The sequence below is a fragment of the Pleurodeles waltl genome, chromosome 5 (assembly GCF_031143425.1).
Source record: "Pleurodeles waltl isolate 20211129_DDA chromosome 5, aPleWal1.hap1.20221129, whole genome shotgun sequence".
NCBI classification, from domain to species: domain Eukaryota; kingdom Metazoa; phylum Chordata; class Amphibia; order Caudata; family Salamandridae; genus Pleurodeles; species Pleurodeles waltl.
Genome location: NC_090444.1, coordinates 705,413,654 through 705,435,209, shown reverse-complemented (window position 1 = coordinate 705,435,209; position 21,556 = coordinate 705,413,654). Strand labels below are relative to the sequence as shown.

The 21,556-nt window shown below is 44.2% G+C and overlaps 1 protein-coding gene across 10 annotated transcripts in view; it reads right to left on the bottom strand.

The window, feature by feature from the left end:
* MAP7 (microtubule associated protein 7) overlaps positions 1–21,556 on the bottom strand; it is a 657,230-nt gene that overhangs the window by 329,123 nt on the left and 306,551 nt on the right. For all 10 annotated transcript variants that reach the window (XM_069234655.1, XM_069234654.1, XM_069234656.1 and 7 more), the window contains exon 3: positions 14,872–14,979. In XM_069234655.1, coding sequence (XP_069090756.1) covers positions 14,872–14,979 — 108 coding nt within the window. The remainder of the gene's footprint in view (positions 1–14,871; positions 14,980–21,556) is intronic.

The window sequence follows — 21,556 nt, the reverse complement described above, 5'->3', positions numbered from 1 at the left end:
CAGAACACAGAACCTGGCCTTGAACACATAGAACAGGATTATTAGAGCAGATACATATGCCTGGCAAATTAGCCAAGAATGTAGCCATGTTTGAGCAACAACACATAGCACTTTACAAATAACATGAATGTATTGGGATTGGAAATGCTTATCCAGAAAGTCATGCCCAGAATCTAATTCTCTATGAACTATAAAACAAATAAAAATAATATATAAAAACTATAAAAATGATTTTAGCACACATACATACATGCAGTATTTCAGGCACCTCAAATCAGGGAGTAGTTCGCTCCTGTGATCACAAAAGTCCATTTACGTCATGTAAAGGAGGAAATTCCAGCAGCTTCAAGGCAAAGCAATAACATCCTAAGCAAAGAAGGTAGGATCACATTGTTCCAAAATGTAACCAGACAGTTTTTTTTCCAGGTGGTCTGTTTCTCTGCTGCATGCGGAGGGCACAGCACACTTGGAAAGGTACTGTACATTTTACCCCAATGTGCATTAATCTCACACAAGTAAAAACTACTTTTTCATTAGCATAACATTATCCTCTGCAATTTTATATACCACTCTAAAAACTAGAGTTTTCTTGAACCACTCTGATGTGACCCTGTCGCTAGATATACTGTCTCATATTCCGAAAATAAATTTAAAAAAATGGTAGATGGTCTATTGTTACGAGAACCTACTTTAAGAGTATCCTTAAAAATAGTAAGATTGCTATCACAACGAGAACGCTGACAGTTTTGTGATGAAATAAACATTCAAGGACAGGGCCAAGGGAGTTCCAAGAGGTGCCTAAACTACTCTTTATTAGATTACCTTTGTTAGACTACCAAAGAAAAATAAAGATGCTCTAGGGACCCAAATTTAATGGCAGGAAAAACAACACAGTCGGATGCTGGCAAAAATATACATCTTGCAAATGAAGAATCATAAGAGGTCTTGCAAACTCTGAAACCGCATCCAAAATGCTTAACACAATACAGACGTATTACGAAAAAGCTAATTGCTTATAATATTGAACAATTACAAACTCAAAGCTACATCAAGGGCATAATTATAAACAATAAAGGGGTATTACAGCAATCTACTCTAGATACAAGAAAAATATTCCATAAATATTACACAACTCAATATAGTTCTCGGGGGAAGAAGTCATGAATCCTTGATTGACTTATATCTCGAGGATTTTGAGTTTCCCACTATTGATTTGCTATATTAACTATAACCTAGACCCCCCACGGCCTTTTAACTAAGGATCACAATTATTTTCTACAGTTTTGGACAATCACACATCACACTAGGGAATTCACGTTTGCTTTACTTGAAAAACCTGAAAAGCAAGCTTTACAGCCTGCAGCATGTTAGCCCAACTAATTCTTAAACACTCAAGTTAAAATTTAAACTAGAATATTAGCCACGCACTTCAATGTCTTGTGGCCCACTCGGATTGCCAACTACCAGCTAGGATTGGTCTAAATCGGATAGACTTGAGATAATGTTCAACAAGCGCATGACATCATAGGCATCGCAGAACAAGATAAAAGGATAAACAATAGTTTTTTCATTAGATGTGGGGAAGGGCATTCGTTAGGGAAGGACACTTTTATGTGAATATCTCGGTAAAGCAAAGCTAGATCAAAATATGAAAATATAAATGATAACCAATGATGTCAAACTAACAACATAATTATAAATACTTGGAGATTTCACTGTATATGTAACACTGTCAATAGGTGCAAGGTAAGGAGGATGTCCACTTTCGCACCTGCTGTTTTTTGCCCACAATGGACCCACTGATTCGCAGAGTCAAAAATAACCCTGAAACAAGGGGAAGACACAACAATTGGGCATCATAAATTACCATTATTTGCTGATGACATACTCTGTTCCATAACGAACAAAAAAAAAAAAACATACTTTTTGCTCGTGGCACCCAATACATTAGCTGAAGGTTTTTTTTTTTTTTTTTTTTAAGAAGACTTGGATCTTAAATTCATTTAAGCTATGTCAATAACCGAAGGATCACCTGACCTCTGGAACGCCAGTGAAACATTTCTACACAGTGGTCTTAGTTACCTGAAGGGCCTAAATCAAGTACACAGCCGTCTTTTCACCTTTTCAGTATCTGAAACCTATGGAGCTAATGTCCACCACCCATTTGACAGCTTAACTTAACTCTAAACTTAACTCTATCTGTGGAATTTCCAGGCTAGTACACCGGTAAGGATCTTTGTTTATCAAAATGAACTTCATCCCGAGTCTGCTTTACTTGTCTCAAGCTCTGCCCCTTCATTTTCGAAATGCCAGAATCCACACCATACACAAAAGTGCTAGAGTTGACATGGCATACCAGATTTCCAAGAGTGGCAAAAAGCTTTCTATTGAAATTAAAATTGGATAGGGATATAGGCTTCTCAAATGTTAATGTTATATTTGAGCAGTTCAAATGAGGGAGGCATTGGGATGGTAGAAATTGCTACACTTTCAATTCTCGACCACGGCTGAACAAGAAATAACACAAACTTCTCTTAAACCTTTTTTTTGGCTGTCCCATAAACAGAGACAACCACCACATTTTAGTCTGTCGGTAATAACAATCTCATTGGGATACTGGCATATACAGCCCAGAAAAGTAACAGCTATCTATCCTCCTGCAATGACATCCATCGTTTTTAAACTACACTTCTGTTTGTTATCACTTATGCTGTTATTCAAACTTGGAGCGGTAGCAACCCTCCTGTATTGGGAAAATGTACACAGAAGTTAAGAGTGGCATTCATAAGCAATTTCGCTCTATCTCCCATGGGCAGCCATCCATGAATTCACCTCTTTTAGTGTGCATTGTTTGTGGGACCTCGTGTCGATTTGAGTAAATACAGCACAGCCTTGCATCAGATATGTATACTGTGAAATACATATATTTGCTACAAAGCAGCAGTAACACAATCATGCATGGATTGCAGCCGGACCATTGCAGATAAGTAACCACAGCTTAACCAAAAATAGGATTGGAAAATGAGGAAAAAAAAAAAAACAGAAAAAAACTAGGGATATCTTGGTAGAGTTCATTTGTAGTACTTGTGAAATAGAAAAAGCGTGTGCAGGGAGGGGTCATGCATGTCATGTATGATACATGCATGTGTAGAGCTTCACAGAACAAAGCTCTTTAATTAACAGCTTTGTCAACATTCTGTCCCCATCACTAGTCAAAGGGTACAAGATAATAGGAATGGCAAACAACCTAGATGCAAAAGTTTTTTCTTTTATTACGGGGATGGCACTGCTACTACTAATGATGACGATTTTGTAGTGCACTTTACCATAGGGAGTTTCAGATTTGTAACTGTAAACTGTTTTTTTCATCCTGGTAGTCCTAGTTTAAACTGTGATCCTTTAGGAATACCTAGCCAATATATTGTTAGTGTTTTATGTATCACTGTCTGAACGGAATGCTCTGTCTTTCAATCAATGTATTTGTAAGTGTGGCTAGTCACCTGCTAGGGTCTCAAGGTGTTGGGGTGGGGTGGGGTGGGGGGCAGGGGACTGTGTGAGTGGTCCTCAATGAACAGAGGGGGATCAAGTGAAGAGCCAAGTTTTGAGGTGTTTTCGGAACGGCAGTAGAGTGGGAGATCTTCTGAGGTGGATAGGAAGGGAGTTCCAGGTCTTGGTGGCGTGGTGGGAGAAATACCTTGCTCCGGCTGTGGCCTTCCGGATGCGTGGGATGCCGGCGAGGTTGTGGAGTGGAGCTGCCTGGTGGGCATGTAGAAGTGGAGACTCTGGTTGAGGTATTCTGTTCCGGCATTGTGGAGGGCTTTGTATGTATGAGTGAGAAGTTTGAATGTGATTCTCTTGTCTATTGGGAGCCAGTGCAGGTCTGTCAGTAGGGTGGAGGTGTGGCTGTGTTTGAAGGCGTTCTTGATGAGACGGGCAGCGGCATTTTGGATGAGTTATCTTTTCTGTACCTTGGTGGTGGTTCTGGTATAGAGTGCGTTGCCATAGTCCAGGCGGCTGCTGATTAGGCCTGGGTGGCTGTTCTTTTGGATTCGGTTGGGATCCATTTAAAGATCTTCCAGAACATGTGCATGGTATTGAAACAGGCAGAGGAGACTGCGCTGACTTGCCGGTTCATTGAGAGTGCCGAGTCTAGGATGAATCCGAGGTTGCGGGCGTGGTCGGTGGGGACAGGAGCACTTCTGCGGGCAGTGGGCCACCAGGAGATGTCACAGGTTGAGGGGTTGTTGCCGATAGAGGACTTCTGTTTTTTTTTTTATATTTAGCTTGAGGCAGCTCTCCTTCATCCAGACTGCAACTGCCCTGATTCCATTGTGGAAGTTGGTTTTGGCTGTGTGCGGGTCGTTGGTGAGGGAGATGATTAGCTGAGTGTCATCGGTGTATGAGACAGTGTTGAGTGCGTGGTGTCTGGCGATGGTGGCTCTGGGGCCATGTAGAGGTTGAAGAGAGTAGGGGTTCAAAGAGGAGTCTTGCGGGATGCCGCAGATTATCTTGGTGACATCTGAGTGGGGGTGGGGGGGGTGAGGGGAGTCAGACATTTTGGGTCATTGGGGTTATCCAGGTGGAAGTTGAGATCCCTGAGGCCTATATAGTCCTTGGAAGCAAGCACATGGGTCGTGATGAGGTCAGCAATGGTGTCGCAGAATGGGGGGCAGGGGCCCGGCATCCTGTAGATGAGGGTGCCCCGCAGAGTGGTGTTGGGGTTGGTTCCAATCTGGAAGTGGAGGAGTTCCATGTTGGTTATGGAGTCTTTGGTACTGGTGGAGAGGTGCAGGGACTCTTTGTGGACGATGGCAATGCCTCCCCTGGGGAGGTTCGTGCGGTCTTTGAGGATGATCTTGTAGCCATCTGGGATGGCGATGGCGATGTCTGCAGCTGAAAAGGAGTTCAGCCAGGTTTCTGTGAGGAAGGTGATGTGCGGGGATGTGGTGTCGATAAGGTTCCAGAGTTCAATGGCGTGCCTGTGGATGGAGCTTGTGTTGATCAGGATACATCTGAGGTTGTGTTCTGTTTTGTGGGTCTTTAGGGGCGGGCTTGAGTGACGGAGGCTGGTGAATTTGCAGTGGCGACAGGTGAAGGGTCCCTTGGTGTTAATTGGTGATACCTGCTTACAATTGTTGTTGTGTCCTGGGTTGAGTGCGATGAGGGCTGCTGACAGGTAGCAGTGGTGGCCAAGAAGTCAGGGGTCCTAGCGCTGGTTGCGGTCGGTTGCAGATGGGCTTGCCTTAGGTGCATCTTTGGCACGCCAGCAGTGCAGCTGCTATTAAGTTGGGGGGGGGGGTGAGGGAGGAGAGGACAGCTGGGAGGCGGAAGCGGGAAACGTTGCAAAAAAGGGGGTGGGGACAGCAGGGAGAGAGGAGTGAGGAGGGACGGGGCTGCGAGGGCAGCAGCGGCGGGGAGAGCGAAGCGAGAATGAGAGGAGTGATAGTAAAAACAAGAAAAACAATGGAAAAGATAGAGGAAAGCACAGAAAGCGAAAAGCACAATAAAAACAGCACACTCAAAGAAAAAACTAGGAGAGAGGACGGAGAAAAGAGAAAGGGGCAGAAAGTAACCCAGCAGAAGAGACACCAGGGATTAGGCACAGGCAGAGCCTGCGGGTGGAGGAGGGCCTCGAACTACTGACCGGGGTCAGTGTTCAGACACAGAAGGGCTTCACTTACTGGTGGAGCTATGTGGTGGCAGAGCAGTTCACTGACCAGGTCATGTGAGTATGTTGTTTCTTGCATCCCAACACCACTTACTAGCAGGGGTGCTAACACAATTTTCTGATTTAGGCTACCGGCCAGGCGCATAATCTCACTAATATTATATGTGCCAAAAACCTGATGTTACTGAACGAGCTAATGAAACAAACAAGCAAAAAAATGTCAGTGGGGTGGGTGTGTTTGTGAGGAGGAAGGAGGTGGACGAGAAGATAGCCCAATGCAATTTTTAAGGAAAATGTGATTCAATCGTACTTTATGATGCAATATTCTTATTTTATTCTAATAAGGAGCTGCTTATAAGAGACCATTTATAAATCAGGTGGCTTAGCTGCGTGTGCATACAAGAGTAAAATAAATGCGTATTGCTTTGTTTTTTCACCCTACTTGGCAACTTGCCTGCCAGCATATTTCACAATTAAATGGATCCAATGAACCGAATTTCTATTAATATTTGTAAACTTTAAAAAACATTAGTACTTCCACTTGGCTCATTATTTCATCCCCCGAGTACCCAATCAAAAGACTGACTAAAGTTTGTTAGCAAATGCAATTGTAGGAAAATGGCTCCCTGTTGCAGTTACCCCCCACTTTTTGCCTGATATTGATGCTGACTTGACTGAGAAGTGTGCTGGGCCCCTGCTAACCAGGCCCCAGCACCAGTGTTCTTTCACTTAAAATGTACCATTGCTTCCACAATTGGGACACCCCTGGCACACAGATAAGTCTCTTGTAAAAGGTACCAAGGGCCCTGTAACCAGGGAAGGTCCCTAAGGGCTGCAGTATATGTCGTGCCACCCTAAGGGACCCCTCACCTAACACATGGACACCGCCATTGTAGATTGTGCGTGTTGGTGGGGAGAAAAAGGCAAAGTCGACATGGCATCCCCCTCAGGATGCTATGCCCACAAAATACTGCCTGTGGCATAGGTAAGCCACCCCTCTAGCAGGCCTTACAGCCTAAGGCAGGGTGCACTATACCACAGGTGAGGGCATAGCTGCATGAGCAATATGCCCCTACAGTGTCTAAGTCTATTCTAAGACATTGTAAGTACAGTGTGGCCATATTAAGTATATGGTCTGGGAGTTTGTCAAAACTAACTCCACAGCTCCATAATGGCTACACTGAATACTGGGAAGTTTGGTATCAAACGTCTCAGAATAATAAACCCACACCGATGCCAGTGTTGGATTTATAAAAACAAAAAATGCACACAGAGGGCATCTTAGAGATGCCCCCTGTATTTTACCCAGTCCTTCAGTGCAGGACTGACTGGTATGTGCCAGCCTGCTGCTGAGAGATGAGTTTCTGACCCCCTAGGGTGAGAGCCTTTGTGCTCTCTGATGCCAGAAACAAAGCCTGCACTGGGTGGAGATGCTTAACACCTCCCCCCCTGCAGGAACTAACACCTAGCAGTGAGCCTCAAAGGCTCAAGCTTTGTGTTACAATTCCCCAGGGCACTCCAGCTAGTGGAGATGCCCGCTCCCTGGACACAGCCCCCGCTTTTGGCAGCAAGTCCAGTGGAGATAATGAGTAAAACAAGGAGGAGTCACCCACCAGTCAGGACAGCCCCTAAGGTGCCCTGAGCTGAGGTGACCCCTGCCTTTAGAAATCCTCCATCTTGGTTTTGGAGGATGCCCCCAATAGGATTAGGGATGTGCCCCCCCTCCCCACAGGGAGGAGGCACAAAGAGGGTGTAGCCACCCTCAAGGACCGTAGCCATTGGCTACTGCCCTCCCAGACCTAAACACACCCCTAAATTCAGTATTTAGGGGCACCCCAGATCCCAGGAAATGAGATTCCTGCAACCTGAAGAAAGAAGGACTGCTGACCTACAAGCCTGCAGAGAAGGAGGAAGACGACAACTGATTTGCTCCAGCCCTACCAGCCTGTGTCCAACTTCAAAAACCTGCTCCAGCGATGCATCCGACGGGGACCAGCGACCTCTGAAGCCTCAGAGGAGTGCCCTGGACTACAGGACCAAGAAACTCCTGTGAACAGCTGCCCTGTTCAAAACCGCTACTTCTTTGCAACAAAGAAGCAACTTCCAAAGACTTCACGTTTTCCGCCAGAAGCGTGAGACTCTACACTCTGAACCCAACGCCCCCGGCTCGACCTGCAGAAAACCAACACCTCAGGGAGTACTCCATGGTGACATGCAAGCCCGTGAGTAACCAGAGACGACCCCCCTGAGCCCTCACAGTGACACCTGTAGACAGAATCCAGAGGCTCCCCCTGACTGCGACAGCCTGTAACAAGGGACCCGACTCCTGGAACCAATACTGCACCCCCAGGACCTGAAGGAACCGAACTTCGATGCAGAAGTGACCGCCTGGCGACCCCTTGCCCTGCCCAGGTGGTGGCTGTCCCGAGAAGCCCCCCGTGTGCCTGCCTGCACCGCTAGAGTGACCCCCGGGTCCCTCCATTGAAGCCTATACAAAACCCGATGCCTGCTTTGCACACTGCACCGGGCCGCCCCTGTGCCGCTGAGGGTGTGTTTTGTGTGCTACTTGTGTCCCCCCAGTGCTCTACAAAACCCCCCTGGTCTGCCCCCGAGGACGCAGGTACTTACCTGCTGGCAGACAGGAACCGGAGCACCCCTGTTCTCCATAGGCGCCTATGTGTTTTGGGCACCTCTCTGACCTCTGCACCTGACCGGCCCGGAGCTGCTGGTGTGGTAACTTTGGGGATGCCTTGAACCCCCAACGGTGGGCCGCTATTGCCCCAGGACTGAGACTTGTAAGTGTTTTACTTACCTCCTAATCTAACTTTTACTTGCCTCCCCCAGGAACTGTTGATTTTTGCACTGTGTCCACTTTGAAAATAGCTTATTGCCATTTTTTACAAAGACTGTACATGATATTGTTTTCATTCAAAGTTCCTAAAGTATCTAAGTGAAGTACCTTACATTTAAAGTGTTTCATGTAAATCTTGAACCTGTGGTTCTTAAAATAAACTAAGAAAATATATTTTTCAATATAAAAACCTATTGGCCTGGAGTAAGTCTTTGAGTGTGTGTTCCTCATTTATTGGCTGTGTGTGTACAACAAATGCTTAACACTACCCTCTGATAAGCCTACTTCTCGACCACACTACCACAAAATAGAACATTAGAATTATCTGCTTTTGCCACTATCTTACCTCTAAGGGGAACCCTTGGACTCTGTGCACACTATTTCTTACTTTGAAATAGTATATACAGAGCCAACTTCCTACAGCAATCTTTTGAGGTCACAAAATGTAAACCTAAACATGCATGCCCAGCAAATCGTGCAGCGGTGTCACAAGTTCTTACCGGGCTCTCCTTAAATACCAGTGAATTTGAACTGAACTTGGGCAAATAGCTAATCCTGTGGGGAAAGACGAGTGATTGAAAGGCCTCATTGTTTTCCCCTTTCTGAACTACCTCTTGGTCTGTGGGCACTGCAGCTCATGCCGCATCCCTAGTTACAGCGCCCCCCTTTTACCAGGTGAAGGGCCGAGCTCAGCAAATATATCAAGAGAATCGAGAACACTTTAAAGAATCTTTGGATTGCCTCAGATCTAAGTCTTGCCACTGCCTAGCCTTGAAAAAAGGCGTGCTTACTCCCCTTTCACCATAAAAGGTGGCTGGGCGGCCGACTCTTTAAAGAAAACACAAAGAACAGGAAAGCACACCCAATGGGTATCGATTCCTTATCACATTATCTACACCCACAGCTCCCATCATTTCCTGCCAATTTTGCACTGGCATTAGACATTCATTTAGCTGGTTTATACTATCGTGGGTGGGTGGCCGGTGCTGGAGCAAAAGTGAGGTGAGGTGGGTGTGCACTGAGGTGAGCTGCAGACTTGGGTAGCGGCTTCTTTGGGGGGGTGGCACTATGTGACTTGTTAGGGTCGGTGCTTTGTGTGTGCCTCATTAGGATTTGTGTCGTTTTTCTAGATTGTCGATGCTTGAGATGTTTCAGGAACTCGTTCAGTAGCATAAGGTATTTTATTTTTACGCATTGTAGCTTTCTCAGACACAAACACCATGTTTTAGGATAGTAAATGAGTCTCTCCCAACGCGCTCACTTTTCTCCTAATGACTTGTTATCTTTCCGATCGTAGCCAGTGCACGCGCATTCCCCTGCACCAATGTGATTAATGGTTAAACTTTTTCTCCGAGAGCTGGCTTCGGCCCTGAGCTGGGCAGCCTGGCAGTAGAGAGCTGTGCCTGAAGCTTGACTACCCCACGGGGGTTTGCGTTCTTCGCATGACACTTGTTATTTAATGATAAATCCACCACTTAACTTCGCGGATGTTCCTACATAGGTTGCGGTCAAACTGTAGGTATTACTCGTGCTTTCAAAACAGATTAAAATGTTTTATTGTTCGGCCTTCTCGGCTGTGTTTGGCTAGGATTCAACTACTGTTTCAATTATCGGCTATTTCCTTTGGGCCATGATGTCTATACTGGTGAATGTTCTCAACCAGGACAAGCAACGATTGGCTGAAATAGTAAAATTACAAAGTAATAAAATAATTGTACCTCTTCTTGGCTCAGGCAAACTACGCATGAAACTATACATTGGGTAATTTGTGTGGTTGATATGCTGCTTTTTATGGGCCTCAGGGTTCGGGCAGTGAAGGAAGATTCTTTGGTTATGTTTTTCTTTTCCTATTTTCACCACTAGGTTGCACCCGCGTGACATGTAATAATTAAAAGGGAGAGTGGAAGGCTGGTAGGTCTTGAGTCACATCTTCCAGTTTCACCTTCCCCAATTTACCGTGTTTAGTTAGTATATTACTCCCCCCCCCCCTAAATTCTTTTAAATTCAGGGCTCATGTTCAGTGTATGTGGGCAGGTATGTGTTTTAGAGAATGTGAACTTACCGTAGGTAGATACAAGCAAGATTTCTTTGGTTTGCAATTCAGAACAGGAATTATGTCTAGCATTTTACCTTTATCGAATATCTATGTGTACATCCCCGCTTCCCCAATCAGGTACAGACGTGTTTTACCTTTCTGCACCATTGCTTTGATACACTCCACATGCCGGGACAGGCCTCCTACGAAGGGGTAGTGAACCCACTCCTTTTCGGCCAGTCCCACTGCACTGACTTTAAGGTGCCTGGGTCCAGATTTGAGGGTCCTAGAAGCGCCGTCCCCGCCCCCGAACAGGTCAGATGGGACAGTTTAAACATTACTTTAAGAGCGCTTAGGAATTTTGGTTCATCTTCTTTATACGTGATGTTTGTATCAGCTCCACTCTTATTCAACGAATTTCACGTTTACAAGACAGCAAATACGTCTTTATTGCGTTGGAGCATTGCAGAATATAAACTGATCCAGCACTCAGCCAGTCGTCGGGCTGGGATTACTCTTCTCCAGCTATTGGTCAATTCTCTTTCACCCCTGGGAACTTTGTCGGAATTTTAGAATACAGTGTGTATGGGGGAGCGGGGCTGCAGGAGTGTGAAGCTATGTTGTCTACAGGGAGTGTGTTTCACTGTTAGTGCCTAAGGATGGATTACTGGCCAATGATGGATTAATCATTGATTGCCATGCACAATACAGGGCTTTAAGTGGGTCGGTCTTACCAGGTCTCAAATGCAACAGTAATTGAAAAACTTTGTAGGGGATCACTATCCGGTCCAAAAATGTATGCACACCTTTCTAGGCAAACATAATGCTCGATTTCCTCCCCCACCCAAAAAAAGAACATTTTAAGTACCCTTGGCTGCGATACAGTCCTTGTTTGCATTACGTTTTTTTTTTTTAAACCTTGTCTTGCATTCTCTAAGAGTATGCCCTCCTCGCAAATGTTGTGTTTCTATTCTTTTTCATGTAGCATACAACCTTTTTCAAACCTCCTTTAGATGTTTGTGCGAATGTTTTGACTGTAGGTGAGTGTTCATGCCAAGAAATGAATGGGTACCCTGGTGACGAGTCTGAGTCTATGTAAATTTCTCACCAGGCTTGTCAGTGTGTCATACAGGTGTTCCAACTTCAGGCACAGGTAATCGGGCTATTGAAAGGCCTGCTCTCACTGCACATGCCTGATCTGCTGGGTTAAGTATTGCTATTTGATTTGAGCTGGCCTAAACATCTGACCTTGAGCTTGAAGTGACAGCCTTAACAAAAGGCTCAGCCCAACCACTTGCTATCTGGCCTCGTGCGGGTTCATGCACAACATTTTATACAGCATTCCTGATTTTATTCACAGGTATGGTCATTCAACCCTTATTGAACTCATTGGTAAGTCACAGCACTAATAATCTGAAGAATGTTGTCGAGTTTTTTTTTTTATATTCACACTTTGACCTTTTATTACGCTTATCTCATCATGAGGGACAGTTAGACAGATGACGCAGAATGTTCTTCTGGTTGACCACAAGCCTAATCTTGTCTTGCACCATTGGCAGCGGTACTCAACCAGACCTTGGGCTGACAAAGGGTAGGGCTATGGCCTTAAAACAAACCACTGTTAAATCCTCAGTTCAAACTGTAGGTCAGTTAATGCCAAAGCATGGATACAACTTTCGGGGAGTTGTGAGGGAGCTCTTATTAGTAAGAGGTCTCTCTTTTCAAGGGAAGTTCATTGACTATGGCCGGGAGCACAGAGCTGTCAATTCTAGAACCACTGCAATTGCTGAAAGGGGGTGGGGGCCTTTGAGGAAGGTGCTCAGCAGCCTTCAAGGGCCACAGGACTTTGTAGCAGGAGCATTCGTGCGTACGATCATACGCTCCTCCATAGCTCAACGAGCCGTTTTTCTGACCCACCAGCTCACTGTGGACCTCCTTTTAATAGGCGGAAGATCCAGCATTCAAATTCCCACCTAGTGTATTTGTTATGATGACCTTACTTGGCTCAGATTGAAAGAGTGCATGGTCACTTCAGGTGGGAGTACTCGACAGGCACACAAAAGGGTCTCTTACATATATTGCAGGCATATATAAGGGGCAGTGGGAACTCTAGCGAAGTGGGTGTTTGTTGGTAAAAGATCACACCGCTTCTCAAACTTCATTATGTCACCACAGAGCCCCTGCTTAACTTTGGGTCCTGTTGGAGGTTTTTTTGAAATGTCGTCCAAATGCAGTTGCAATGCAGCTGGAGTTGTTTAGTAGTTGTGGTGTTCTCAATACAATGGTACAGCAGGGGGGCAGCTGAGGAATCTAGGAAGGGTGATCAGTTAGCCTTAGAATTCTGCTACTGACCACATCAGGACAAGTGCACGTGTCGTTTTGAACATACGCTAGACAGTTTATGGTAGGCTGGCCTACACACGGGCGAGCTGCATATGGGTGGCGTGAGTGCTGCTAGTTGCTCCTGAGCCACTCCTTAATGATACCTGGTGCAGAGTCATAGTTAACACTCACTAAGTTCACCCTTCATTAGGAGGGAGAGAGGGTCATTCCCTAATTCCCGGGAGAGCGGAGCATCACCTTGTGGCAGGAATGGGGAGTGGTAAAGCCGGAGTCAGAAGGGCCTCATACTACTGAACATGATGTAACTGCAAAATGACTCGCACTGCTTTTATATAACTAATGGCATTTATTTGATCTACTTTCAAATCTGATCATTAGGTCACATGGCTACAGCCAGTGCTTGGATCCTTGGTCACACCCCTAGGTGGCATTTGAAGTCAACTTCGTCGGCTACAGCCTCGGGCAGACATCACCATACGCATGGGTGGAAATTGTTTTTTTAGCAATTCTTAGAGAACATTCCTGACAAGTGAACTAAGGAGCATACTAGCTCCATTATTGCATGGTCTCAGATCGTCCTGGGGAGTTGTTTCTAGGTGGCGCCTTGCAGCAGGCTTGAATAAGATGGTCTGGCCATTTGAAGACGGCACATTTGTCCTTGCACCGGGATGTGGTTCATTGGTTAGCCTGGAGGCAACAAGTCTGGTATGAAGCCTGTGGATGGCATCAGCTACATGGCAGTTCTCACAGAACTGAGTAATAGAATCTGGGGGAGCCCTGGTTGTTTGGGAAATCACCCAGGTCTGTGGCGGAGGAGGAGTCATGTTTGGCCACTAAAAACAGGTAGACAACATTGACATCAAGAATATGTGGATATGTGTGGGTGAATTCAGGATGGGATTGGATTTTTAAGCATTTAGCTCAGTCCGGGGCAGGGGGTACTGCGGTCACTACTGGAAGGCTGCGGGCACTCGCAACCGCGATTGTCCACCGCCGGCTGAGGTACCCCATTACTAGGCCCTGGGGATAAAGAGGATGGTGGGCTGGTATAGGGACCAAGGTATGGCCTGGTTGGCCAAGGCCCACCTCCCAATGGGTGCCAGGGGGAATCCCTGTATTGGGTAGCTTTGGCATGGTTGTTTGGGGGTACAGCTGTTATGCTGGCCCAAGCTCCCTCTGTCTTGAGGGGGCAAGTGAGTTCACCTTGTAGAATACAACTTATGGAGGGACCAGCAGTACGTTGCCCTGGGTCCAAGTCAATTTACGTCAAGTAAATCAGTTGCACCACAAGGCCCTGAGGGGTGGTCAATCATGACTCCTTAACTGGTTATGAAATTTCATGTATTCATGCATTAGCTATGGAGTATTTGCTAGGAGATTTTATGTATTAGATATGCCCATGCAAAAACTATGCTGTACTATACTTATTGTGGTATTTATATAAAAAAAATATTTGTTGTGTTTATGAATTGTAATAAATACGCCGGAGAATGTTATATTCTATAATGCAAGAAATGTGCATGCATTGGGTCCTTCCTCTATAATTTGCCATATGAAGAGTAATTGTATGACTGATTGGGGTACGAACGGTCTCGCTGCGGTCCCGCACCTGTAAATAACAAAATACTGCCCACTTACAATATAAATAATGTCAGTTGAAAAAAGGTTTACAAAAAGCTTTTGGTTAATTAAATATGATGATAAACTGCAAAGGAAACTAAATTCAAATACTTCTAGTTTTTATTTTCTTGACATTTTAAAGGATAACTAGAACAATAACTTTCCGATTTATTAATCTAGTAATACAGTATTCACCTCATATTAAATTACATTCTATGGAGAACAGGGTCAGAGCATTGTAAGATTACAATATCAGCATGGTCATGGCGTCCTAACTGTGACAAATGCACAGCTGGGCTGTCCTGACGATATCGCTGGAGCTTTAGAGTTAGCTGGGCAACAACTGTGACTCACCTGATTTTGTAACAGCATTGTTGTTGCTCTGTGCCAGTACAGCAGGTGATAGGCGACCTAGTGACACAGACCTCCTTTCATGGGGCTTCGTGTGCTGACCTTCAGATGCTGAAAGAGGACATAGAAAAGGGAGTCACTCTTAAAACGTTATCAACTGCGAGATAGTAACATCAAGTGTTGATTAAAAGAAATGTGGCATAATTGGGAACGGTGGCAGCTGAAGACCATAAGGGTGAACTCATCTTGCAAAGAAAAGCAAAACAAGTATGCGAAATTGTTCTTGGTGAGTATCAAATATATGTAAACACGTTATTAAGTAACGGCAATGTTAATTTAATAATTTTTTTTTTAGTCAATTTACCAAAAAAACAAATTATAAGTTCCTTAAGCTGACAGTTGGTCTTTGTGTAAATCACCCGGAGAAATTAAACTCGCCCAAACAACGTCCAAAACATTGTGTTGAACTCACGAGTACAACTGTTCCTCTGTGTCACAAGCACCACCGAGTGCTCCTGCGTCTCCTAGTCTATTCAAGTTCAGTTATCATTTTATAAAAAACACTAAGCTAACATAAGAGCACACTGGAAAAGGTCGATCCAACATCTGGATTGCCAAAAGGATTTTAAACAGGTGACTGACTCTCAGATGTTTACGAGTGCCCTGCGACATGCTACCAGGGGTGGCTCCTCCATTAGGGTGCAGCAGCGTTGCCGCCCTTCCAACAGCGGCAGCTGCAAAACCTTTACAACCTTTACGATAATAAACTGTGTTGATTATAGTTTTCATGTAAAGGGGTGGGGCCACAGTGGGTGACGAGCAGTGAGGGGGAGAGCACAGCACTCCCCCTTAGAGCGCATGTGTGTTTGGCTGGCCAAACACACATGCGCAGTTGGCTCTCTCCAGGCCAGCAACACAGGCTCCCAGTCTGTATGGGAGCGCCCTGAGTGGGCGCTTCCAGCCAATCCTGACGCTGCTCTGAGCAGCGTCAGGATTGGCCGCATGGCAAGCTGGGAGCCTGTCCCTGCAGCGACTAAGCAGAGGAGATGGAGGCGCAGAACGGCGGCTTGTAGGCGAATGTTTTTTTTTTCCCCCCAATCACTTAATGGTTATTCTTCCCCCCAAATCCCCTTCTACGTGCTGCCCCCTCCTCCAACCACTATCCGCACCCCGCAACTGCATGCTAAACCAAATGGACATTTTCTACAGGTTGAACCCTACAATAAACTAAATCCAAAGATAAACAAGCATTTGCAATGCAATAGCTCTCGCATTTACTGGAGTTGGAGCTATTGGAATTGTAAATGCATAACAAGACTTTTTTGCCACATTAATTGGTCAACCCTGTTGCATATTTTGGTCCTTTCTGCCACATAATCCCAGTGGCCCTTCATATAACTAAAGGGCTAGTAGGCCTACTGGAAAGTTTTTTAAACAAAGCCCTTAAAACACAAACTACCCCCAGGTGCAAAACTTATTTAATTGGCAGCTGGTACAGGCGTCATTTCCCGTGGGGCAATGAATAAAAAAATGTACTCCAAGAATGCACGCTTACTGGATCACTGTCCCCTTATTGCAGTCTGGGGAGTTGAACAAAACACCCATGATTTGTCACACACTTGAGGAGAGCCACCTCACGTGATATTAATGATCCCCGCCAGTCTTGAACTGAAATATTAGTTATAAAATACTGACCACTGTACAGCATAATCAACTGTAAGCTCTGCTCAAGGTTAGTTTTATAAATATATGCACACACAGCTCAAGTTTCACAGACTCAAACGTGTGTAGTTTATCTAGTCAGGTTTCTGCTTTGTATTCGCAGCTTATATTACTTTATAAAAATAAAACTACAAGTTTAAGAATTCAAAGCTGAAACAAACTAAAATGAGCTAAGCACACTTCCAACTAGGGAGATGGACCACTCTTCAAATATTACTCCAGTGGCTAGTTTCTAGCTTGTACCACATTATAAAAATAAAACTACAAGTCCCAGAATGAATATGTGTGCTGCAAAGAACGTGAACTAAGCAGATCAGAGTGCATATAATGTAAAAATCTCAAAATAACTCTGGTGATTAATGTTCTTTCTGGAGAGAGAACATACTTTTGTCTAGTGGAAGCTTGGAGTCAACTCAAGGTAATGCACAGGGTTAATATCCCTGCTGGAAAGAACGTGTACTAAGCCAATCAGAGTGCACATAATGTAAAAATAATACCGCCAATCTAGCTCGCGCTCTGAGCACTGTGAGCACCATGGCAGCCAAGAGAATGTATTTTTTCCTAGTGGAAGCTTGGAGTCATCATAAGGTAGCACACAGGGTTAATGTGCCTGCTGCAAAGAAAGTGTACTAGGCAAATCACAAAGTGCATGTAATGTAAACATGCTAAAATAACTGGTGATTTATGTTCTTTCTGGAGCAAGAACATACTTTAGTCTAGTGGAAGCTTGGAGTCATCATAACGTAGCACACAGGGTTAATATGTCTGCTGCAAAGAACGGGTACTAAGTAGATTAGAGTGCACACAATGTAAAAACGATGCCGCCGATCGAGTTTGCTCTCTGAGCGCTGTGAGAGCCATGAAGAGCAGACAAAAGAAATAAGTAGTTTGCCCATGCTGATGTATATCAGCAGTCGTTCAATTATTCCTATAACAGGGTTGGCCCCAAGGCAGGACAAATATAAAGCACTTCCCAATGACATCAAGTGAATTTTGAAAGGCAAGCCCACAAACAAATGAAAGTGATGGGCGTGAGGTGGGCGTGGTTAAAAGCTCACAATACTTACAACAGGTCAAAGAGCTTGCATATTAGACCTAAAAATGCACACACAACCTCTTCCTCTGTCTGTTTGGAAAGACTTCAAAAATGTTGGTTATTTCACAAAATGATGAGCTTTTTCTCACTTAGTCGGGTATGGTGAAATGTCTGTCCGATTTGACCAGGAATTATGTGTCATTGTGATTGTTGAAAAATCTGAAGTCCCCCTCCCACTCATACTGACCATGCTACCGCCCCTGTAAGCAGCATTATATTGGAAGCCCCCTAGAAACAAGCCAAGACCCATTATTAGGCACAGTACAGTAAAAAAAACAGGTCGTTTTTATGAGGTAGTCCCAGAAGCCACGATCCAAACACCATTCGCAAAGCCAGTACATCTTGCCTAGGCTGCCGACCTTGGAGTTTCTCTGCTGCTGGTTTTGTTCATGAATGCTTTTTGTATGAACACATGTGACTGACAAGCGGCCGGTGACTGCTGGTGAGAGCTTTGTATAAAAGCCAAACTATATATATATATATATATATATATATATATATATATATATATATATTTAATGAAAGAGCACACATTGCATCAGTAGTCCCTGGAACCGTAAGGAACTACCTATTGTGTGGATGTGCACACTGTGCACAGTGAGTGTCACTCACAGATAGATAGCTAAGCCTGTCCCCCATGCTGTATGCCATGGTGGGTGAAAGTAAGATGTGAATGACACTACAGCTGACCAGTGGATGAAAAGTCTGACTGAAATCGCTGCTCGAAAGTATGTAAAGTATGATTACTATCTTTTTAATTAAAAACAAAAGGTCTTGCTTAATGCCAAACCTAAAAAAATATAAACTCATAAGCAAACGCTTTACGTGGAAGCAGAGCACGTGAGCAATGCTGACAACTAACAGTCGATCATTGGCGACATAAAAGTAAAATTCCCTCCGATAAAATGAAAAAATGCAGGACGCCTAATGGTGCGTAAGTTTCCTTCTACAATTCAAGGATTTACTCTTGTACACGTCTTAGCAGATATTGGCCACACGGTGGCGCCAGATGAGCTCTGCTTGCAAAATATGCTGCGCAGCTGCTGCTCCCGCATCCTGCCAGGAAGTAGCTAACTCCGAACTCTGTTTGTCTGGTTGTTGATTTCTTACTCAAACCTGTGGATGCTGCACACACCTCGGTGGCTTCCGTGGCTACGCAGAAGGTAGCAGCTGGTTGTGTTTGACACGAACCTTGGGCCACAAAACAGCCTGTGTGTATGCACAAGGGCCTACGGCCCTTCCCTTTGGTAGAATGGGGCTGCAATCAAAAAAATAATTGTCATGCAGTGAAGGAGATGGGTGGAGCGCATGATCAGTTTACCATAGTCGCCAGGTTCACTATGTGTTCCCCTCTAACTACACTACAAAGTGCTTTAAGTGGGATGAAAAAGCTAGGAAGGGGCGGTGTGGCCAAAGAAACTTACTTGGAATCCTGTGCGAGAGGTGTGGCAGATGTAATTAAAGGTGTGGCTTTTAACGTGTAAACTAAAATCCTACAGTGTGCAACCTCAGTGGTATTTGGGTGCCTCACTATGGGTTTTCTGTTACTGCATCCAGATATTTCTTAGCAACCAATCTGTAAACCTAAAATAAACCACACCTATTGGCTTTGCCAATACTTGTTAACTGTAATCAGATAAAAGAATCACAAGCATTATTTTGGTATGAAAAATTAGAATTCAAAACGTTTCAATAATGAAAATTCGATACTGTGAATTAAACATTACTAAGGTCTGTGGAAGAGGCAGGGCCCTCGGATTCTCGAACACTCCTGTTTCTCCCATTCACAGCACTTTCTTCTGTACTCTCTCTCTCTCTGTTAGACACGTGTCCTTTTTCTCCCCACATCTTCGAGAAATCATCCATCTGCGTGTCTTACGCACTTTCCCACACTTATAACGGGCACATCTGCGACTACAGTTCTTTGTGCTCTGCAGCGAGGCCAAAAAGTGAATGTACATATTATCCAACAGGAAATAAAAGAAACTTGCACTACCTTCAGCCTCAGCTCCAGAGTTCGCAGTTCTGCAGTGACAGACACCTGCAAACTGATGTCAACCAGGCAGATGGAGGTGACTCAGTGTGCACTACACAAGAGTTGAGTGTTGCATGAAAACAATACAGAAAAATACATCCTATATTTAAAAGTATACAATATTGCATCACTGACAAGGAATTATCCAACAGTGGTTCTGCTTTAAATTAGATACATAAATAAACAGCCCATTAGGGACCCCCTACAAAGTCGTTTTAATAACTTCCGGGTCGGAGACCCGTCACACTTAAAACCCTGACACTACTCGCATACAATGAGTGGAATATGTCCCCCTTAGACAGTTGTCTATTTGTGAATTGATACCACTCCCCCCCTAAGCGGGGGGAGGGGGGGGGGGGGGGGGGGACGGAATGAAAAAGGCCCAGTTGCTAGGAGCTCCCGAACAGCAAAATGAAAATTTGGCTTTGTCTCCAATAACCCTTGCATTGGAGCTTCAAGAAAGAAAGAGATACCAAGGAAAATGATTATCAACACTCGGTCGTGCCCATGGCCCACATTTTGACCCAACCAGACTCACTCTTTGCCCTCTTTGCTCCCACAGGCCTCGTGTTTTGTACAGCTGAACACCCTTATTCAATAAGGTAATTTTCAATCGGTAATTCGCAGAATGCCGGGATTTTTTTTTTATACTTGTTATGTGAAACCCCCTAAATGTATACCATTACATCACTTTGTGTATTTACACACGTTTTGTGGTAAAAAAAAATAAGTCAATTCACAGTAAACATTGACCACAAACACACGCAAACAGAAGAATGCAAACAGCTGTTGTCCGCAATGTATTGTTTGAATGTATACTTGCACCAACAACTTAAGTGAGGAACTGATTTCTGCTAAAATTTAGGGCAAAATGAGAGATGTGCAATTCACATAATTATGCATAATTTCACATAATTTTGCTGAAATGTTGCATAATTATGCAAATGAAAATTATGCAATTTTCTCACATCCCTAATTTTCATGAGAGCACAACCTGGTAATCACACAACATAACTGTGCTATAATTGTGTGTGTGTGAGGGGGAGCGATGTTCACAGGGAGGTGAAGATCATTTCACATGGCATCAGGGCAAACGAGAATAAACAAACAAAAGAGAATGGGGATGAGGAAGAGAGAGAAAAAGTGGAAAATATGGAGGATGCAAAAAACAAATAGTAAACGAAAGAAATGAAAGAAATAGAAACGGAAGAAGTGGAAAAATATAAAAGAAATGGAAAAGAAAATGGATTCAAAGAGACGGCAGGAAATGAAGGCTAGAAAAGGGTAAGAGAATCGTAGAAAATGTGGAAAACAATGGCGAGGACAGCAAAATAATGTTGACAGTAAGGTGAAAACAGAAAATGAACCCAGAGTAAAGAAGACACTGAAATATGAGCTTAACAGGAAAATTAAAAGCATTAAGAAAAAAGCAGAAAAAGAAAAAAAAGAATAGGAAAAGAGATGCTGCAAACAAAGAGGGAAAGTAGACTATAATAAACATTAAACAAAAGTGATGAAAGCAGCAGAAAAATGAGCAGGCACTGCATGTGCCAGGTTGAAAAGGGAAGATGTCTCACGGGATGTCTCAAGGCATCGACTGTTGTGTGTAATCCATGGGTCTGAACGCTCTGTGGCTGAGTACAGCTGCTGCCGATACATGTCTGCAATCTGTATGACTCCAGTTTTAATTTTAGGATGAAAACTCGGAGGTCAATGTGTCTGCTAAAAAAGACGTGAGTGTAACCTATAAGTCAAAGGTTCAAGTCCTATTGACATAGAATAGTGAGTTAGTTAATGCACCCACGTCAAGAATGTGTGTTAAATCTGTGAAACAG